Below are 17,932 nucleotides of genomic sequence, written 5' to 3' on the forward strand. Positions count from 1 at the left end.
TAAACTGCCAGCAGAGGCCTGGACCTCCCCCTGCACCAGCATTTCCGGGCGGGCGAAAGGAACGCCCCCCACCCGATGTTTGCAGAACCTGCTTACCTAAAGGACCCGGACCCGAGCCTCCCGGCCTCGCCATATGGGTGAGCCAGAGATTAATGTCCTGCGTACCCCAGGACATGTGCCGATTCTCCTCCATTTTATCACGGAACGCCTCGTCGTAATTCAGCCATGCCCAACCCCCGAAGCGCTGGTACGCATCCAACACCGAATCCGCGTAAGCCAGCAGCAGGCCATAATCCTGAGGTCTCTCCCTCCCCCAGACACTGGCCAACCGCAAAAACGCACGTGTCCAGTTAACGATATTACGTGAAACCACGCCTACTTTGGGCTTCCCGCCCTCCTTCTTACTCTTCTTCTTCCTACCGCGAACCCGACCTTCCATAAGCGCGAAAACGTCAACACAGGCCCGCTTCCTAATTTTACGGCGCAAGGACCGCGGGACCTTTTCCCACAATTCTGACAACGCCACCAGGGCAGGAGCTCCCCGGTCGTCACCCACATGCACCGGACCACTGCTCACTACTCGCCGCTGAGACCCAGAAGAGGAAGACGACGAAGAAGAGGAAGAAGATGTTAAAGTAGAGGAAGAGGACGAAGAAGAATCCCTGTCCCTACGACGCTTCTTACCCTTACCCCTCTTCCTCCCCCGCTTACCCCGGCAATCAACCCCAGCCCCTAGGGCCATGTTACCCGTAGTCCGGTCTGCACCTGGTCTGCGTCCGCCTTCGACAGCTTCCGAAGCGGCGCCGTCCGCAGCTACCGCCATAGCAGGACGCTGAGTAGTCCGAGCCGTATCCACGACGTCCGTCCTCACCGCTCCAGCAGGTTCTTCTCGAACTGGTTCCACCGAAGATGCTCCGGCCATGGCAACAGGTCCAGCGGCGACCGCCTGTGGGGAGAAATCCGGACAGGGGCCAGCAACCTGAACAGCAGGAGGGTATGTTAGCCCTGAAGAACTAGCAGCCCCACCTGGGATCTCACTCCCGCCAAAACCTCCCCCAAAACCCGGACCCCAAGGCGACGGAGGGCCAGCCGCCGGAAACGAAGGGGGGGCCGACGCCCACGGGCCCATCGCCCAGGGAGAACCCCAGAAGCCCCATGGAGACCAACCACCCGCCATGCCCCCGCGCGGGCCACTAGCAGCTCCTGAAGTAGAAGGGATAACCGAAGTCCCCTGAAACTCGCTTGCACCTCTCATGCCCTGTATGGAAGGCGGAGCCCCTGAGCCTGGCCTGTCTTCCAGTACCGCAGCAGGCACTCCCCCATCCCCCCCGAGACCCAACCCTGGACCCCGAAGCATCACCGGGAAAGGCCAACCCCGACCCCCTCCCCGCCGAGGCCCTGCCACGTGCGCGCAGCCCTGGAAGGCGTCCCCTGCCCCTGCGGGCCGAACCTGCACTGTTCTGAACCTCTAGCCCTGCTCCTCCCACCCCCAGCGCGATCGCCGTTCGTGCAACCGAACGGGACCGCCTGGGAGGCAGCGCCCTAACCACCCCCCCAGCCGCACCTACCGGAGCCATGTCTCCCTCGTCCAAGGAGTCCCCAGCTAAAATGGACAGCTCCGCCAGGTCCGCGGCCGAAGTAGAAGGCGAGTGCTCCATCGCGGAGACAGGAGACCCGACCGGCGAACGACCACCCGCTCTAAAACACTCGATCCAAAGCAGAAGGCCGCTCCCCGCTGCACCAGCCCGACACGAGGTGACCAAGCAGTCTCCAACACAGTCTCGGAGGACCAAAAGGTTTAAGTCCTCCGAGCATGCTCCCTTTGTACCCCTCCCCCCACAATCCCTCTCGGCTGCGACGCCCCGAGAGGCGGAAGGGGAAGAGATCCTGCGACCACGGACCGCCCCCCCTTCAGCCCCTCCCCCCGTTCTCTTTCTAACTAGCCCGACGGGCGCCTCGGCGGGCCACCCAGCCCCGCGTTAGGGGCGCCCGTCGAGACTAGCTCTCGGGCTTGCTTATTTTATAATGGTTGCAAAGATGGTTGAAACTGCTCTTTTGGCCTCATAGAGACATGCAGGTATAATGCTTGCATTCATCCTGTGATCTGAACCCAAGCTGATTAGATGCTTAGAGTAGTTATCAAAATTCTGGATTTTTCTGACACATTGTGAGCAGGGAAAGAACCTTGATTTCAATGACATGGTAACAAATAAAAGTAAACTACTACAAAAATGTTGGAAGACACAGAGGTAAAAAACAAACAAATAATCTCAAAAACAAATAGGAGAATTTTGTTTTTATGTCCATTTGGCAGAACAGAAAAAAAACAACATTGAGAAACTAGGGAGATTGCTGCATATGGGAAGGCTGAATATGCTTAGACGTGTACACTTAGTTTTGAGTTCTAGGAGAGATGTTCTATCCCAGCAACCTCTTATGCCTGCTCAATTCTGCTTCTCCTTTGCAACAGTTTTCTTATATTCTTCTGTTATATAGAAGATTGAACTTAATCGCATCTAGGACTCAAATAATAACTTGAATAGGTACCCTTATGGAATCCTTTATGTCTATATTACCCAAAAGTTCAGAAAAGTCCGGAAAATATACTGAAGTAAACCTGTATATAATAACAACAAATAGAAATCTTCCATTGGAAAGCATAGTTGGCCAGTTATTTGGTACCCTATAAAAATTATAGTATAACCACCAAAGATTTTTAGGAAATTTGAATGTTGACAAATTGTATCTGCATATTTTATAGTTTTAAATGCTGAAATGCTAATAGATCATAAAATAATTTAACAAAAGTTAATGCAAATAGACGAACACATTACAGATAAAATAGATACAGAATATTAGGAATTATTTCAGCATAAGAATGTTTTACATTGTTATATGTACATATGAAAATAAATTTAAACAGAACTTCCATCAACATACTTTGTAATAAACTCCCTCAAGAACAATGAGATTTTCCAATAATTACTAGACACGAGAGAATCCAGAAATAATTTTGATGTATTTTTTTTTTTATGAAGTATACCAATCTATATTTTCTAAGATTTAAGAATGCTAGCTGTTATTCAGTGTGCCATATAGTCCTATATTTTTTAAATGGCCACCCAAAGACAATGCATGGCAAAGGGTTACTTTTATTAAGAAATACTAAGCCATACACTGCAAATTTGGGAAGAATGAACTTTGTTTCATTTTTGTCGTGTAATAAAGAATAATATATTATTTTATTTTTACTTATTAACTTTAATATAAATAGAATTCTAAAGTATACAGAAAGAAAACTACTCATGTCTACATCTCACTATAAATTGTGTACAATATTTTCAGAAGTTAGCTAAAAGGCTAACAATTTTGTTTTAAGTGAGGCTGATAAACATAGAGAATAAAATAAACTTTTTAAACCATGATTACTGTAATAAATTAAAGTTCTGTAGAAACACCTTAGAAAGTGAGAGACAGTATTGCTACTTTGTTTAATGAGAAAATTCCCTCCCTTGCCAGCCTGCTGATGGAAATTCTGCAGCAAAAGTAGAAAATTAATTTCTTACAGAAGGAAAGAAGCCAGAGAAATTACTGAAAGGGTCCTGCTTGCTGACGGGTCGAACCAGCAACGTGCGTCTGTTCAGCTTGTCAGTGCAGGATAAGAAGACACCTCCATATTGCCCCAGAGACCAACAGACTTCCCCAAGGCTTGAGGTGATGGATAGAAGGGTGAGGGGAGAAAAAAAATGCAAAAAAAAAAAAAAAAGAAGCATAAGCAAGAAAATTCACTGAGAATCATTTGTAACTAAGCTGGAGCCTGCAAGGCTGTGTGCAGTTGCATGGTATAGACTATTTGGCCTCATGCTGCAATGCCCACAAGGTCAGCAGTAAAATTCGATCCCAAAAGTATTTTTTATACAAAAATGTAGTAAATCTTGAAATGTTATCAATCTTTAACATGAGAAGTTTATTTATGGGCAATCCAGCAGGAGCTCAATATAAAGAATTTGACAAAGAATCCTCAAGGTTCAAATGATCAGAATTTGCCAGCTGATTGTATAAAACATAATTATTGATTTGAATCCACACATTTGGCACAAAGCTTTGTTAGAATGGAAGATGATTACAAGAACTAAGCAAAAAAATAAACAGCAGTAAACCACCATATTCCTCATTTTTAGTATTGTGTTTTGAATTGAAACTGATTACTCTTGATGGACTGCAATGATTGTGTAGTACTTTAATTCTTGTAACCAATATTCCATATACAATGAGGAGAGCAATAGGCAATTCAAGTTCTAGGATGGGGGCTGGTAAATATCTTATTCAGTAAGGAAGTCTCACCACATGTTTTTCCTTGCATTGTAGGAATATGCCTTCAAAAGGTCCTGACTGCCAGCCTTCACCAGGCCTGGAAAACACAATATTCACCTTATCTGATGTCTGCAATTTCTTTGTATCTAAAGAATTAAGTCATTTGGGTACCTAAAACAAAACGTTGATCTAAAAAATGGCCATTTACAATGGTTACTTACATTTGACAGTTTTTACTGAATATCATGACTTTGGGACTGATTCCCTATAGGGCTGATAGTGTCTGTCCTGGTCAAATATTAGATATTAGATAGTAAGGCCTAAACTATGTATCAACCCTATAAAAAGTAAACAAATAGATAAAGGGAAGATAACCTATTAAATATGTAGAATAATTAAGTCATCAAACCTACATCATTCAAAATGAAATTAAAGGCCACTATAGCTCATAATTTAAATAATCAAAGTCAAAATATAGATAGTTAAAGTGTAATTAAAATTAAATTATAATCCTAATTGAGTGTTTAAAATGTTTTTGTCTTAAAACGATTTCGGTGTCAGACCAGTTGAGTTTGTTTATCGCTTCCTCATTCATGCACTTCCGTGTGGTCAATGCCTGTTTAGGCCAATGTCGTGCATGCTCGTTTGAGTTTATGTTTCCTCTTTCCTTTGTAAGGCAGCGTTGGTTTAAAGTTTCCCCAGAAGAAGACTCGTGCTTGGGTTGAAACGCCCACACAAGTTAAAGGCGTTGGGAGTTCCTTTATTACATCAACGTTGACGGTGGCAGGTTCCACCACACAACAAGCTAAGTGTTGTCTCTTCAATAAATATTAGTTATATAACATACAATCCATTTTTTTATTTCTTAATAAGGATTTAAGTATAGGTATGGTTTAGGAATCTTTTCAGCTCTGTTCATAGTTATTAATTTAACCCAATCAATTTATCTATTTATTTAACTATTTGGACTTAATACATATGCACTTTTGCACTTTAGACTTTTAAATTTATATTATTTGTTCTATTCACAGTTATTCAATTTAATTAAATTAATTTATCGATTATTTAGGTTTTATACACATGCACTTTTTGCACTTTAGATTTTTTAGATATCTACAGCATGGAAACTTAAATAGGTATTAAAATGAAATTCTATCTAGTTTTTTCACTTATGTGGTTATGATTTTTTAACAATTTATAAGTATTTAAAATTAGTAATTATAATTATAGTGAATTCAATAAATCAGGTAATCAGATCAGTTAATGTGATTAATATAACAGTTAATTAAATAATTTAAAAATATGTTTAATTGGTAGGGGAAGGTGGACATAGATGATTATAACAACATACAAGACTGGAACTTGGAATGGTATATATCATAAGAGGTTCCAAAGATTGAAGTCTGTATAAATTATGATATGTCCATCACGGTTCTCTTTAAACATTTAAACACTCAATTAGGATTATAATTTAATTTTAATTACACTTTAACTATCTATATTTTGACTTTGATTATTTAAATCAGGGATGTCAAAGTCCCTCCTCGAGGGCCGCAATCCAGTCGGGTTTTCAGGATTTCCCCAATGAATATGCATGAGATCTATTAGCATACAATGAAAGCAGTGCAAGCAAATAGATCTCATGCATATTCATTGGGGAAATCCTGAAAACCCGACTGGATTGCAGCCCTCCAGGAGGGACTTTGACACCCCTGATTTAAATTATGAGCTATAGTGGCCTTTAATTTCATTTTGAATGATGTAGGTTTGATGACTTAATTATTCTACATATTTAATAGGTTATCTTCCCTTTATCTATCTAGTTAAATATTAGGTCATAAATTATTGTAAAAGGGAGAAAATATTTGTGAATTAGGTTTAGATAAAAATACTGAGACAACAAAGCATGTATCAGAACTATTGAAGTAGTGGCTTCAAGTAATGAACACTAAAAAAAACAGAAAACTACTGTAGATTTGGCACAATACTTGAAATAAATTATTACTTATTTATTAATATAAACCAGAGAACAAATTCATGACAAGTTTATATTGAATTACCAGACCTCAAATACCCAAGGAACTACTTAAAGAATCTTTCATGCCCTTACTGGGGTGGTATATTCATCATTGGTCTTGGTAAAGTGACTTGTGCTGTAAATATTTTTTAAAAATATTTTTAATATTGATTGCAATAAATATAAAGTGCATAAGGTGCATAAGATTCTAGAGGAAGGAAAGCACTTATCTTTTGTGCCCGACGGCTGCCCAACCGTTTCACACTCGGTTTCATCAGGGGCTATGCCTCCTTCTATTACTGCACCAAACTTTTTTCAGAAAGTGCAGGTGCTGGACATTGAGGCTCCGTTAAAGTTTGCGGTAAAAGTCCTAGAGGTTTTTATGTGGTTTGCCAAGTTTTAATATTATTTTAATATTAATAAAGTCCATCTAAGGAACATCATTTCTCCACTTTGTTTTTTGTTTCTTCTTGGATTTATCTGTGGAGATCATTGGGTCAATTCTCTTGTTTTCAGTTGGCCTCAAGTGCCAATGGTCATGCAATAAGTTCCAAATTAGTGTGTGGCCATTAATTTAATGGAAAATGCAGCCATTATACAGCTGCGCTCAAAGTGCCCTCAGCACGTGGAAAACCCATGCAGTAATATTAGCACAGGCCAATTTTTAGCATATTCACTGATGTGAGTCTTCATAAAATAAACTGCAAATAAGCATCTAAATTGCCTTATTAATCCAGGTAACCATTTATAAAATTACTCCCTTCAAATCCATGGATTTTGACACTATTATATAAAAACACATTGGTGTTTATGAATCTTTAATAAACAATCACATAAAACCTGTGCAATTATAGCTAAAATGTGTCTGTATATACTTATAGCTGAACTGTAATGCAGATGGGCCACATGTCTAAATAGGGCTTGTATGAAAGTGCTCCCTCTTATCAGCATGTATACTTTTAAGCATATAATCCATGGAGTAATGTTATTCATCTGTGTCAAAAAGGATTTGTGTGTAAAAAATCCTTTATTAAATTACCCCCTAGAGAAGGTAGTTTTGTAACAGCTCACCTAGGTGAAGACGACAAGTACCTGTTTTATAGATACAGAGGCACTTATGTATCTTTATAAACTACAAGAACAAATTAAGCAGAAATCTATTCCTAATTTGTGATCACTTATTCTGTATTTGAGAGTATGGTTGCATTTTGCATGTGCCAGTGTGAAGGATTTTGCTAGTGTGTAGTTTCTGTATGTGTAGAAGGTGTATTATATAGCAGGGCCTAGTATAATACTTGTAGCTGGTGTAAGTTTTGTACTGCAGCCTTTTTCATAAAGCATTGTTGCTGTTTGAGTCCTGGCAGTGCTGTTATGGTATTGTCAGGTTTGCTCTAGGAGGATCTGAGTGATTTTTTATTTTGTAGGGTTTTGTATTATTACATAATATATCAGGCAGTTGGCACTGGATGGAAATTGTATTGCTATTATTGAGGTCATCTAAAATTAAAGCATTTATTTAAAGTTTAATTATACAAAAGTATTTTACTCAATTATGTATTTTTACAAAATCATTATTTGTGGAGTAGAGAACTAATGATTATTGCTTTAGTAATCAAAGCCTTAGGTGAGGGCTGCCCACAGTTCAGAAGTGATGTCTACCAGATCTTTTTTCTCACACAGCTGTCTATCTCAGCTGACAGCAGTGAATGGAGTCAGTGGTATGGCAGCAGCATTTGTTATGTCATCAGCATCTCTCCCAGTGCACAGAAGAAATCTAGAGCACACCAGGCAGGTCAAACACCTGAGCTAAGTTTTCAACCACAAGGGCAGGAGAGGTGCAGGAAAGGGCAGGAAGACAAATTAGAGAAGCACTAGGATTGCTGTACTCCACCTGAACTCTCAGCTAAGATTGGACTGTCTCAGGGGAATGGGCAAGAACTGGAAGTGATATGAGTTGGAGGCACAAATGTAAACATTGTCCTCAGGCACTGGGGTCCCATGGTATATACCACTGTTATTATTCAGTAGCTCTTTAACACTTAAATGCTGCTGTGCCACATCTCTACAATAGAATTTTAGATAGCACATTTTTCAGCTCAATAAACTGAACTCCTGCCTTTACAAAACATATGGCACCTTATAAATCCTTAAAGGCATCTTTCTACAATTAAACTAAACTACAAGAAAGTTTTCAAGTCATTTTAAACACTACCTGCTTCTGTAGTGGTCTATGTTGAAACTTTCAATTTTGCACTTGACCTTTGTATATACATCCTGAATATCCACAGAGGCACTGAGATCTTCAAGTTCACCGACAACACAAATCTCTGCAAAGTTAAGACAAAATTAATAGGATAAACATTGTATGATCTTTAGAAGCCAATAATGTCCTCTTCTATGTAAATTTTCATAATAAAATATTTTCTATACCTGATGACATTAAAAAATATCACTGGACAATAAAAACATTCATGCAATCCTATGAATGCCAGTGTTTTAGAATGCATAAAACAAGACAAAAAGCTGTTTACATTGAAACTAATATGACAATCTTAAAAAAGTGAAGATTATATCATATCAGCTATTCCAGTGGTTCTTAACCCTGTCCTGAGAGAACCCCAGCCAGTCAGATTTTCAGAATATCCCTAATGAATATGCAAGAAAGAGATTTGCATATAATGGATGAGGCAGCGCTGAAAACCACTGAGCTATTCCATTTCAGAAGAATTTTATGGTCTCTACAATAAAACTCATATGAAAAGTGTTTAAGTTGTACATTTGTAAAATGCAATATCAAAGTGGTTGACATCAGATTAAAAGTAAAAAAGAGGAAGAAAGTAAAAAGAGCACCGTACTAGAAATCCAAGAAGGTACGCATGTACACTATTCCCCAGCTACTCCTAAAGCTACCTCCCAGGTTTCTCCAAACAGTTGATATAAAAAGTATTTGTGAAAGAGACCTTAAATCTTTGCATCAACTTCGGTAAGCCCAAGGTAAGAAACTTGTTTTCCCCACCAGTGAGCATACCCTCCACTGTGTTCAAACTAGGCCATTTTATCTCCTGTTGTCTCAAGTACTCAATTAGATTAAAAGCTCTTTGGAGAAGGGATTTATCATACTAGAAAAAAAATGCTGTAAACTATCTTAAGCCAAATGGAAAGATGGTCTAGAGACAAAAACAATGATTACATGAAATAAAGTCTCCATAAAAATAAAGAATAAAAGTTCTTCCAGGGCAGAGAGGATGTGGAGTGATGTCAACAAGGCTTTTGGAGAATAATCAAGCCCCCAAGAGAGTTAGCATATTCTAATGGCAACAAAAAGAAGTATCTGGACCTCCACATTTTTGCATTTGCATTGCTTAAGGCAAGGAATTAAAAAAAAAAAAAGTGGTACGAAGACCATCGTGCTCAAGCTGGGGGGGGGGGAGAGAGTGGGGGATGCTAGTAACCTATTGTTAAGAATATAACTGTCTAGAAGAGCAAAGGGGAATAAGTGCATCTAAAAGGGATACTGGGAAGCCTACCCATATGACCTTAAATGCATTGAACAGGATTTTGATTGTGATTCTGCAGTGGTTTTATAAGAAAAGAAGACTAACTGGGTAATCGTATCAGGCATGGTGCAGGACCAATACCTGTAGCTGTATTTTGAACCAGTTGTACATACCTTAGGGCACACTGAGCCATTTAATAAAGAATTACAGTAGTCAAGTAGTCTACTGAATAGCATCCACAAAAAAATAACCCCCCTCCAAAAAAAACAAAACATCCTGTATGACAGTTGTGATGTGAGGCTCAAAATAGAGTTCTATAACTACAGTAATCGTATTCGCAAATTAGAAGTACTTTAAAATCTGATTAGAGATATAAACATTTGCCCTCTCCAACCCTACGCCGGTGCTGTGGTGTAAAAAAATAACAAGATCTTTCCTCTCTCTGTTAGGTCCTAGCTCATGCTCACAGTCTAACACCAGCTCTGGTAGGATACACATTTCAAATCTGACATATTGTAAACACAAAATAGAAAATAAAGTAATTTTTTTCTACCTTTTGTTGTCTGGTCAATTTATTTTTCAAATCGTGTTGGCCCCAGGCTCTGGTTTCTGTTTGTCTTCTGAATTCGCTCGCCAGGGTCTCCTACCCATTTGACATTTGCTTCTTTCTCCATGCTCACCATCCATCTTCCATCTCTGTACCTTCCCTTCCACTGCCATATCCAATATTTCTGTTTCTTTCCCACTGTCTACCATCTCTCTCTATCCCTGCCTTGTGCCCTGGATCAAACTTCTCTATTTCCCTCCATGCAGCATCTCTCCCTTCCTCCCCTCCATTATCATGTGCAACATTTTTTTCACTTTCCATGCACCATCTCTCCCTGCCCTCCACCCTATGTCCAACATTTCTCCCTCTCTTTTCTCCTTGCAAGTTTCCCTCCCCTCCACCATATGCAAGATTTCTCCCTCTCACCCCTTTCTACCTCTTTAATGCATGTCTTCCTTCCTCTCCTCCACCCCATGTCCAACAATTCTTCCTCTCTCCTCTCACTCCTAAACATAGCAGCTTTCTATCTCTTTTATCTCCCTGTTCAGCAGCTTTCCATCCCTCCCTTCCATCTCCCTGTGCAGCAGTTTTCCCTCCCTCCCTGTGCAGCACCTCCTAACTGACCCCCTCCACTGTGAGATCTGACATACGGGCCTCCCAAAGCAGCAGCGGCGGTGGCGGTGGCCGGCAGGAAGAGGCAGCACTCTGAACAGGCTACTTCTGGTCTGCCCCGCCAGGGCTTCCCTCTGCCGCATCATCAGTGACATCATCAGTAACGCGGATAGGGAAGGCCCCGGCAGGGAATGCCAGGAGCATCCTGTTCCAAGCACTGCCTCTTCTCACCAGGATTTAGAAGACCCGGAGGTGTCAGAATTGGCAAGTTCGATTTTTTTCAGAAAGCAAATAGATTCACCGATGGGCATTCCTCCTGCTATTTTGCTGCCACGGGAGAGGGGTGGTCGGCATGGCAAGAGAGAGTGGGCATCCTTCCTGCCATTTTTTCTCAAACCGGAAAGGGGGGGGTGGGAGCAGCATGGCAATTTTTGCTATCGCGGGGGGAGGGGGGGGAGATTCCCGGTACCGCATTAATCGGAGGTCGTTGGGGAGGGCAGTCTTCGGCAGGGGGGATTTTTCTTTCTTTTTCTTTTAATGGGGCAGATATTGTGCATGTGTAACACGAACAGAATCTGTGCCCGTTCTATTAAAACAAAAAAGACATTTCCTGCCCCGAACAGCTGAGTGGCAGGAGGCTGTTTTCAGGGCTTCCCCTGCCTCTCAACTGTTCAGGTTTCCCTTGCCAGCTCTGTGCACATGTGAGAGTCGCTCTCACAATGATCAATTGGATGGGAGAGTCCATGTGAGATGAACCTCCACGTGAATCATTTGCATGCAAATATTTTAGTGCATGAATAGCTCTTTTTTAATCGGCCAAAAACTGGATCGGAGCAAACCCACAAGGCCTTATTGATCCTCTTTAGTGCATCTAGCCCTCATAGCCTATATAGCCATTGGCTACTCATATTGTAGTGGCCAGCCCTTCTTGAGCCCATATAAAGTGACATGTCCTACTGCAGCCCCTTGCGAACCTGAGTTTATCATTGTTATTATTAGACACTACTGTCAATGCTTGTTTTGTCACTCAAACTGATAATCTGATTCTGTTTGTATATTGTACTTTACACATCTGACCAGTTCTTTTGTTCTTTTTACTTATTGTTCTGGTAGGATGTTACCTACCTTGAATTTCTTATGGTAGCAGTGATGGACTAATTGTATTCATATTGTTATTCTCTGTTGTGGGTTCTGGTCACTACTGCCATTTCTTGTATATTAAAACTTCCAATAAAAATGATTGAACTAAAAAAAGAAACCTTATATTGGGAAGGTCATCTGTGAACTACATTTTGTTTATTTAATGTCAAAGCTTACTGCAATTTGCCAAATATATAATATTTGATGCCAAAGCTTATTTCAATGTACCAAAATAATGTGGATGCCTTTTTAAAAATGGCAAAGAATAAATATTATGGTAACTCCCAGATAATGGAATAAACTTGGTGGGGAGGGTAATAGGATCCTTTGAGGTATGAAGATTTGGAGATCAAAAGATAAGGCAAGCCGCAAGAGGGTGGAGGAAAGAGAAAGGATTGGTGAAGTAAAACAGTGTTTCTCAACACGGTCCTGGAGTACCCCCTTGCCAGTCAGGTTTTTAGGATATCCATAATGAATATGCATAAACTTGATTTGCATACACTGCCTCCATTATATGTAAATTTCTTTCATGCATATTCACTGTGGATATCCTAAAAACCTGACTGGCAAGGGAAACACTGAAGTAGAATATAGAAAATTTGTATGTTTAACCAGGAATATGTAATGTTGGGAAGCCCAAGTGTTTATGTACAAAAGGTTTTGTCTGTTAGAAATCTGAATGAAGATTTAGTTTATTATAAAAAAATGTATTACAGTTTCACAACCTTTCAAACAATAGTGATTTTTTGCCAGGTATCTGACTTCAAACCACCAACTAAAACCTTTTTGAACTTGTTTCGTTGTTTCCATTGCGGGTGAAACTATAGGAATATGAAAGGAGGACTTTCCCACTGGTCTTGACCTGGAACTTTGGTTTCTTTGTTTTTTGTTTTATTTACTACCGCTTTTAAACTATGAATGATCATTAGGAACATAATACCCACTTGTACCATTACCTTTATATAGGGAATCTGGAGCAAACAACTTGACAGTAATTTTTGGTAACATCCACTGCATCCACAAGCTGACATGCCCACTCGACACACCAATGTTGCTTGTTGTTTGTTCTAAAGTCACAGAATCTGAGAACGGAGAGTCATCAACAACTGGCATTGAATCACCCTGGAAACATATATAATATTAATTTACATCATCAATTTGTCACAAACATATGCTAAAACTGAGCAGCCTACCATTTGAGTCTTTATCATCTAACTTAATGAATGTGTCAAAAGGAATTATAAGAAAATGGGAACAAGACTATACAGTATATGCAGCCCGGTAGTAGTCTATCCAGTGATTTTCAGTGGCACTTTGGTGGTTTCTTTAGATATAACAGCCACTTTTGATGTTATTGATCACTCTCTCCTACTCTCCCAGTTAGCAAGTCTGGGTTTATAGGGACAGTACTAAAGTGGTTTCCTTCCTTTTTATCTAATCATGCATTTCAAGTGACTACATTCTCATTATATTCCTCATTATGATCACTTTATTGTAGAGTGCATCAGGGATCAATTTTATAACACTCCCTCCTCTCCTTAACATAATTTTAAGTCCTTTAGCACTCCTAAGCCAGTTGGGTTTTCAAGATGTCCCTAATGAAAATGCATAAGGCAGATTTGCATAAGTTAGAGGTGACAGGCATGCATATTCATTAGGGATATCTTGAAAACCTGACTAGCTGGGGGTCCCCCAGTACAGGTTTAAGAACCACTGGTTTAAATTATTCATTCTTAAATTCCGAGCTGTTTATATATATACTCCTCAATATTTGGAGTCACTCATTATTCCTTACTCTCCCGCTCGGGTAATGCATTTGTTGAACGATTATAGACTGATGCTCTGTGGCCCAAGATTTGCTAAATTTGGATCCACTAGACATAGTGCCTTCTATATACTTGAAATAGCCTCCCTCTGTATATCAGGACTGAATTATTGTTTTTCTAAAGTTTAAATTTTTCAACTAAACCTTTATTCTAAAAGACCTTTGAAGGACAGTGCAAGGCTTGGGTGGCAGTCTTTTCTGGAATTGGTGATGGTCTATATGTAACATAGTAACATAGTAGATGACGGCAGATAAAGACCCGAATGGTCCATCCAGTCTGCCCAACCTGATTCAATTTAATTTTTTTTTTTTTTTTCTTCTTAGCTATTTCTGGGCAAGAATCCAAAGCTTTACCCGGTACTATGCTGGGGTTCCAACTGCCGAAATCTCTGTTAAGACTTACTCCAGCCCATCTACACCCTCCCAGTTATTTAAGCCCTCCCCTGCCCATCCTCCACCAAACGGCCATACACAGACGCAGACCGTACAAGTCTGACCAGTAACTGGCCTAGTTCAATCTTTAATATTATTTTCTGATTCTAAATCTTCTGTGTTCATCCCACGCTTCTTTGAACTCAGTCACAGTTTTACTCTCCACCACCTCTCTCGGGAGCGCATTCCAGGCATCCACCACCCTCTCCGTAAAGTAGAATTTCCTAACATTGCCCCTGAATCTACCACCCCTCAACCTCAAATTATGTCCTCTGGTTTTACCATTTTCCTTTCTCTGGAAAAGATTTTGTTCTACCCTTTAAGTATTTGAACGTCTGAATCATATCTCCCCTGTCTCTCCTTTCCTCTAGGGTATACATATTCAGGGCTGGATATTCATATAATCTTACTCTGGATATGTATTTTGATTCCATGAGTTTTATTGTCTATGATGATATGTGCTTTTCCAGCTTTCCTATCTAAAACAGAGTTCTTTTCAAGCTTTAGTCTATACACTGGTTTGTCTTGTTTGTCAAGGTAAAGCAATATACAGTCAAACCTCGGTTTGTGAGTAACCCGGTTTGCGAGTGTTTTGCAAGCCTAACAAAACAGTCTCGCAAAACTTGTCTCGCAAACCGAGTGTTGACTCGATTTGCGAGCACCCACCCTGAGAACCGGCATCGCTCCCCCTCCCCCGCTCGTAAAGGCCCCTCACCTGCTCGAATCGGCACCCCCCCTGCGAGAACAGGCACCCCCCATCCGACCAACTTTAACTCACCCCCCATCTGACACTGGCACGCAGCCCACAGGATGTGCCGGTGCCGCTTGAAGATCTTCTTCCTGCCTCTGCCGGCTTTGAGTATGCATCTGCGCATGCTCAAGCCCTTCTAATTCTCTCTCTCGCCGAGATTCTCCGAGAGAGTGGGGAGAAGATGCTGGCAGGGAAGAAGACAGAGATGCCAGACTATGGGGGAAGCGGAGGGAAGAAGTTGGGTGCCAGACCAATTTGGAGGGAGGGGGAGAAAGGGAGAGGCACAGTAACAGAGCAAATGGACGACGCAGAGAGAAGAGAGACAGTGGATGGAAGGAATTGAATGAGAAGATGAGGATAGCAGAAACCAGACTACAAAGGTAGAAAAAAAATTCTATTTCTTTTTTTTTTTGCTTTAGGATAAAGTAGTATATTAGTTGTGTTGATAAAAATTTATAAACAAAGCATTGCCAGCTGAACATCTCTTTCTCCAGTTCAGCAGCCAGAACTTTGATTTATAAGGAAAGAATAAGCTAAATATTGTAGTACTGAGCTTGTATGGATGCTGTGGGAATGGTGACGGGGCGCTGAATGGGATGGCAGTGACGGTGACGGGTGGTGAAGGGGATGGTGGAACGGGGACGGGGCAGTGACAGGGACAGATTTTTTCCCTGTGTCATTCTCTATATTGAAGTCCCTCACGGTTTGGTGCTGGGGACGATCTTGTTCAATATATTTGTGAGTGACATTGCTGAAGGGATAGAAGGTAAGTTTTGCCTTTTTGTGAATGATACCAAGATTTGTAACAGAGTAGATACCGTGGAGGGAGTAGAAAGAATGAAAAAGGATCTGCAAAAGTTAGAGGAATGGTCTAATATCTGGCAACTAAAATTCAATGCAAAGAAATGCAGAGTAATGCATTTGGGGATTAATAATAGGAAGGAACCGTATATGCTGGGAGGTGAGAGGCTGATATGCACAGAAGGGGAGAGGGACCTTGGGGTGATAAGTGTCCGAAGATCTAAAGGCAAAAAAACAGTGTGACAAGGCGGTGGCTGCTGCCAGAAAGATGCTGGGCTGTATAAAGAAAGGCGTGACCAGTAGAAGAAAGAAGGTGTTGATGCCCCTGTACAGGTCATTGGTGAGGACCCTTTTGGAATATTGTGTTGTGTTATTTTGGAGACCATATTTGGCTAAGGACATAAGAAGACTTGAAGTGGTCCAGAGGAGAGTGACAAAAATGATAGGAGGTTTGCACCAAAAGACTTATGAGGAGAGACTGGAAGCCCTGAATATGTATACCTTAGAGCAGGGGTGTCAAAGTCCCTCCTCGAGGGCCGCAATCCAGTCGGGTTTTCAGGATTTCACCAATGAATATGCATGAGATCTATTTGCATGCACTGCTTTCATTGTATGCTAATAGATCTCATGGATATTCATTGGGGAAATCCTGAAAATCCGACTGGATTGCGGCCCTCGAGGAGGGACTTTGACACCCCTGCCCTAGAGGAAAGGAGGGACAGGAGAGATATGATCCAGACTTTTAAGTACTTGAAAGGTATTAACTTAGAACAAAATCTTTTCAAAAGAAAGGAAAATGGTAATACCAGAGGGCATAATTTGAGGCTGAGGGGTAGGAGACTCAAGAGCAATGTAAGGAAATTCTTCTTTATGGAGAGGGTGGTGGATGCCTGAAATGCGCTCCCGAGAGAGGTGGTGGAGAGGAAAATGGTGATGGAGTTCAAAAAAGCGTGGGATGAACACAAGAGGATCTAGAATCAAAAAATAATAGTAAATATTGAAGCATTAAGGCCAGTACCGGGCAGACTTGCACCATTTGGTTGAGGATGGGCTGGAGAGGGCTTCAATGGCTGGGAGGGTGTTGATGGGCTGGAGTGAGTTTTGACGGAGATTTCAGTAGTTGGAACCTAAACACAGTACCAGGCAGAGCTTTGGATTCTTGCCCAGAAATAGCAAAGAAAAAAAAATTAAATTGAATCAGGTTGGGCAGACTGGATGGACCATTCGGGTCTTTATCTGCCGTCACCTACCATGTTACTATGTAAAATAAAACAAAAAATAAAAATGGTTGTCCTAGTTGCAATATTCAGCCTGATTAATGGACTGAGTATTACCATTTTATCCAGATAGTAGCTCAGAATATCAAATTATTATTTTTTTTTTTTTTTGGGGGGGGGTGTAGGGAGGGAACTGATGCAGCTGGTATTGCACCAGGGTAAAGTTCCTGTCACAGGCCAGCAGAGGGAGTCTGAGCAATGGAAAAGGAGCTTATTTGCATACACTAGCTTCAAAGGCACCTGGGAGCTGTCTACTCACTTTGAGTGGAAAAGGGTGCTCCAGGACAGAGAGCTGTGAAGAACAGAAGCTCCTTCGGGAGCCAGGCAACCCCTGAGCAGCAGGAGCCTGGTGGATGTGTAGTGTCCAGGGGTATGAGTGACTGGAAGAGTCCTCACAGAGAGCAGCTGAGGGACTGGAAGGAGTCTTCAGGAAGAGTCTTCAGGAAGAGCCCTCAGTGAGAGACTGGCTGGAAAGGGCCTGGAAGGAGGAGTAGCTGGAGGGCCTGATAGAGCCTGGAGTCCCGGGAAGATGGGGGGGCAGACGAGGCTCAGGCTTGAAGACCCATGGGGACCCAAGAGGCTGGGGAGCATAAGGTCCAGCGGTGGCCCTTACAAGAAGCAGTCAGAAGATCAGAAGAGTCCAATGTTCTAGGCTGACAAGGACTGGCATGTGACCAGCGGAGGGTCCAGTAGGACCAGTGGCGACAGGCGGAGAGACC

At 41.5% G+C, this 17,932-nt stretch overlaps 1 protein-coding gene across 8 annotated transcripts in view; it reads right to left on the reverse strand.

Annotated features, from left to right (window-relative positions):
• Positions 1-17,932, reverse strand: part of VPS13B (vacuolar protein sorting 13 homolog B) — a 1,237,203-nt gene that overhangs the window by 587,349 nt on the left and 631,922 nt on the right. For 6 of the 8 annotated variants that reach the window (XM_033933145.1, XM_033933146.1, XM_033933150.1 and 3 more), the window contains 3 exons: positions 13,084-13,249; positions 8,544-8,658; positions 3,567-3,708 (listed from right to left, as the gene is read on the reverse strand). In XM_033933145.1, coding sequence (XP_033789036.1) covers positions 3,567-3,708; positions 8,544-8,658; positions 13,084-13,249 — 423 coding nt within the window. Of the gene's footprint in view, positions 1-3,566; positions 3,709-4,344; positions 4,412-8,543; positions 8,659-13,083; positions 13,250-17,932 lie in introns of all 8 variants that reach the window. The other 2 variants (XM_033933154.1, XM_033933151.1) reach the window with 1 other exon arrangement.

This window comes from Geotrypetes seraphini, chromosome 2 (genome assembly GCF_902459505.1).
Source record: "Geotrypetes seraphini chromosome 2, aGeoSer1.1, whole genome shotgun sequence".
Classification (NCBI taxonomy): domain Eukaryota; kingdom Metazoa; phylum Chordata; class Amphibia; order Gymnophiona; family Dermophiidae; genus Geotrypetes; species Geotrypetes seraphini.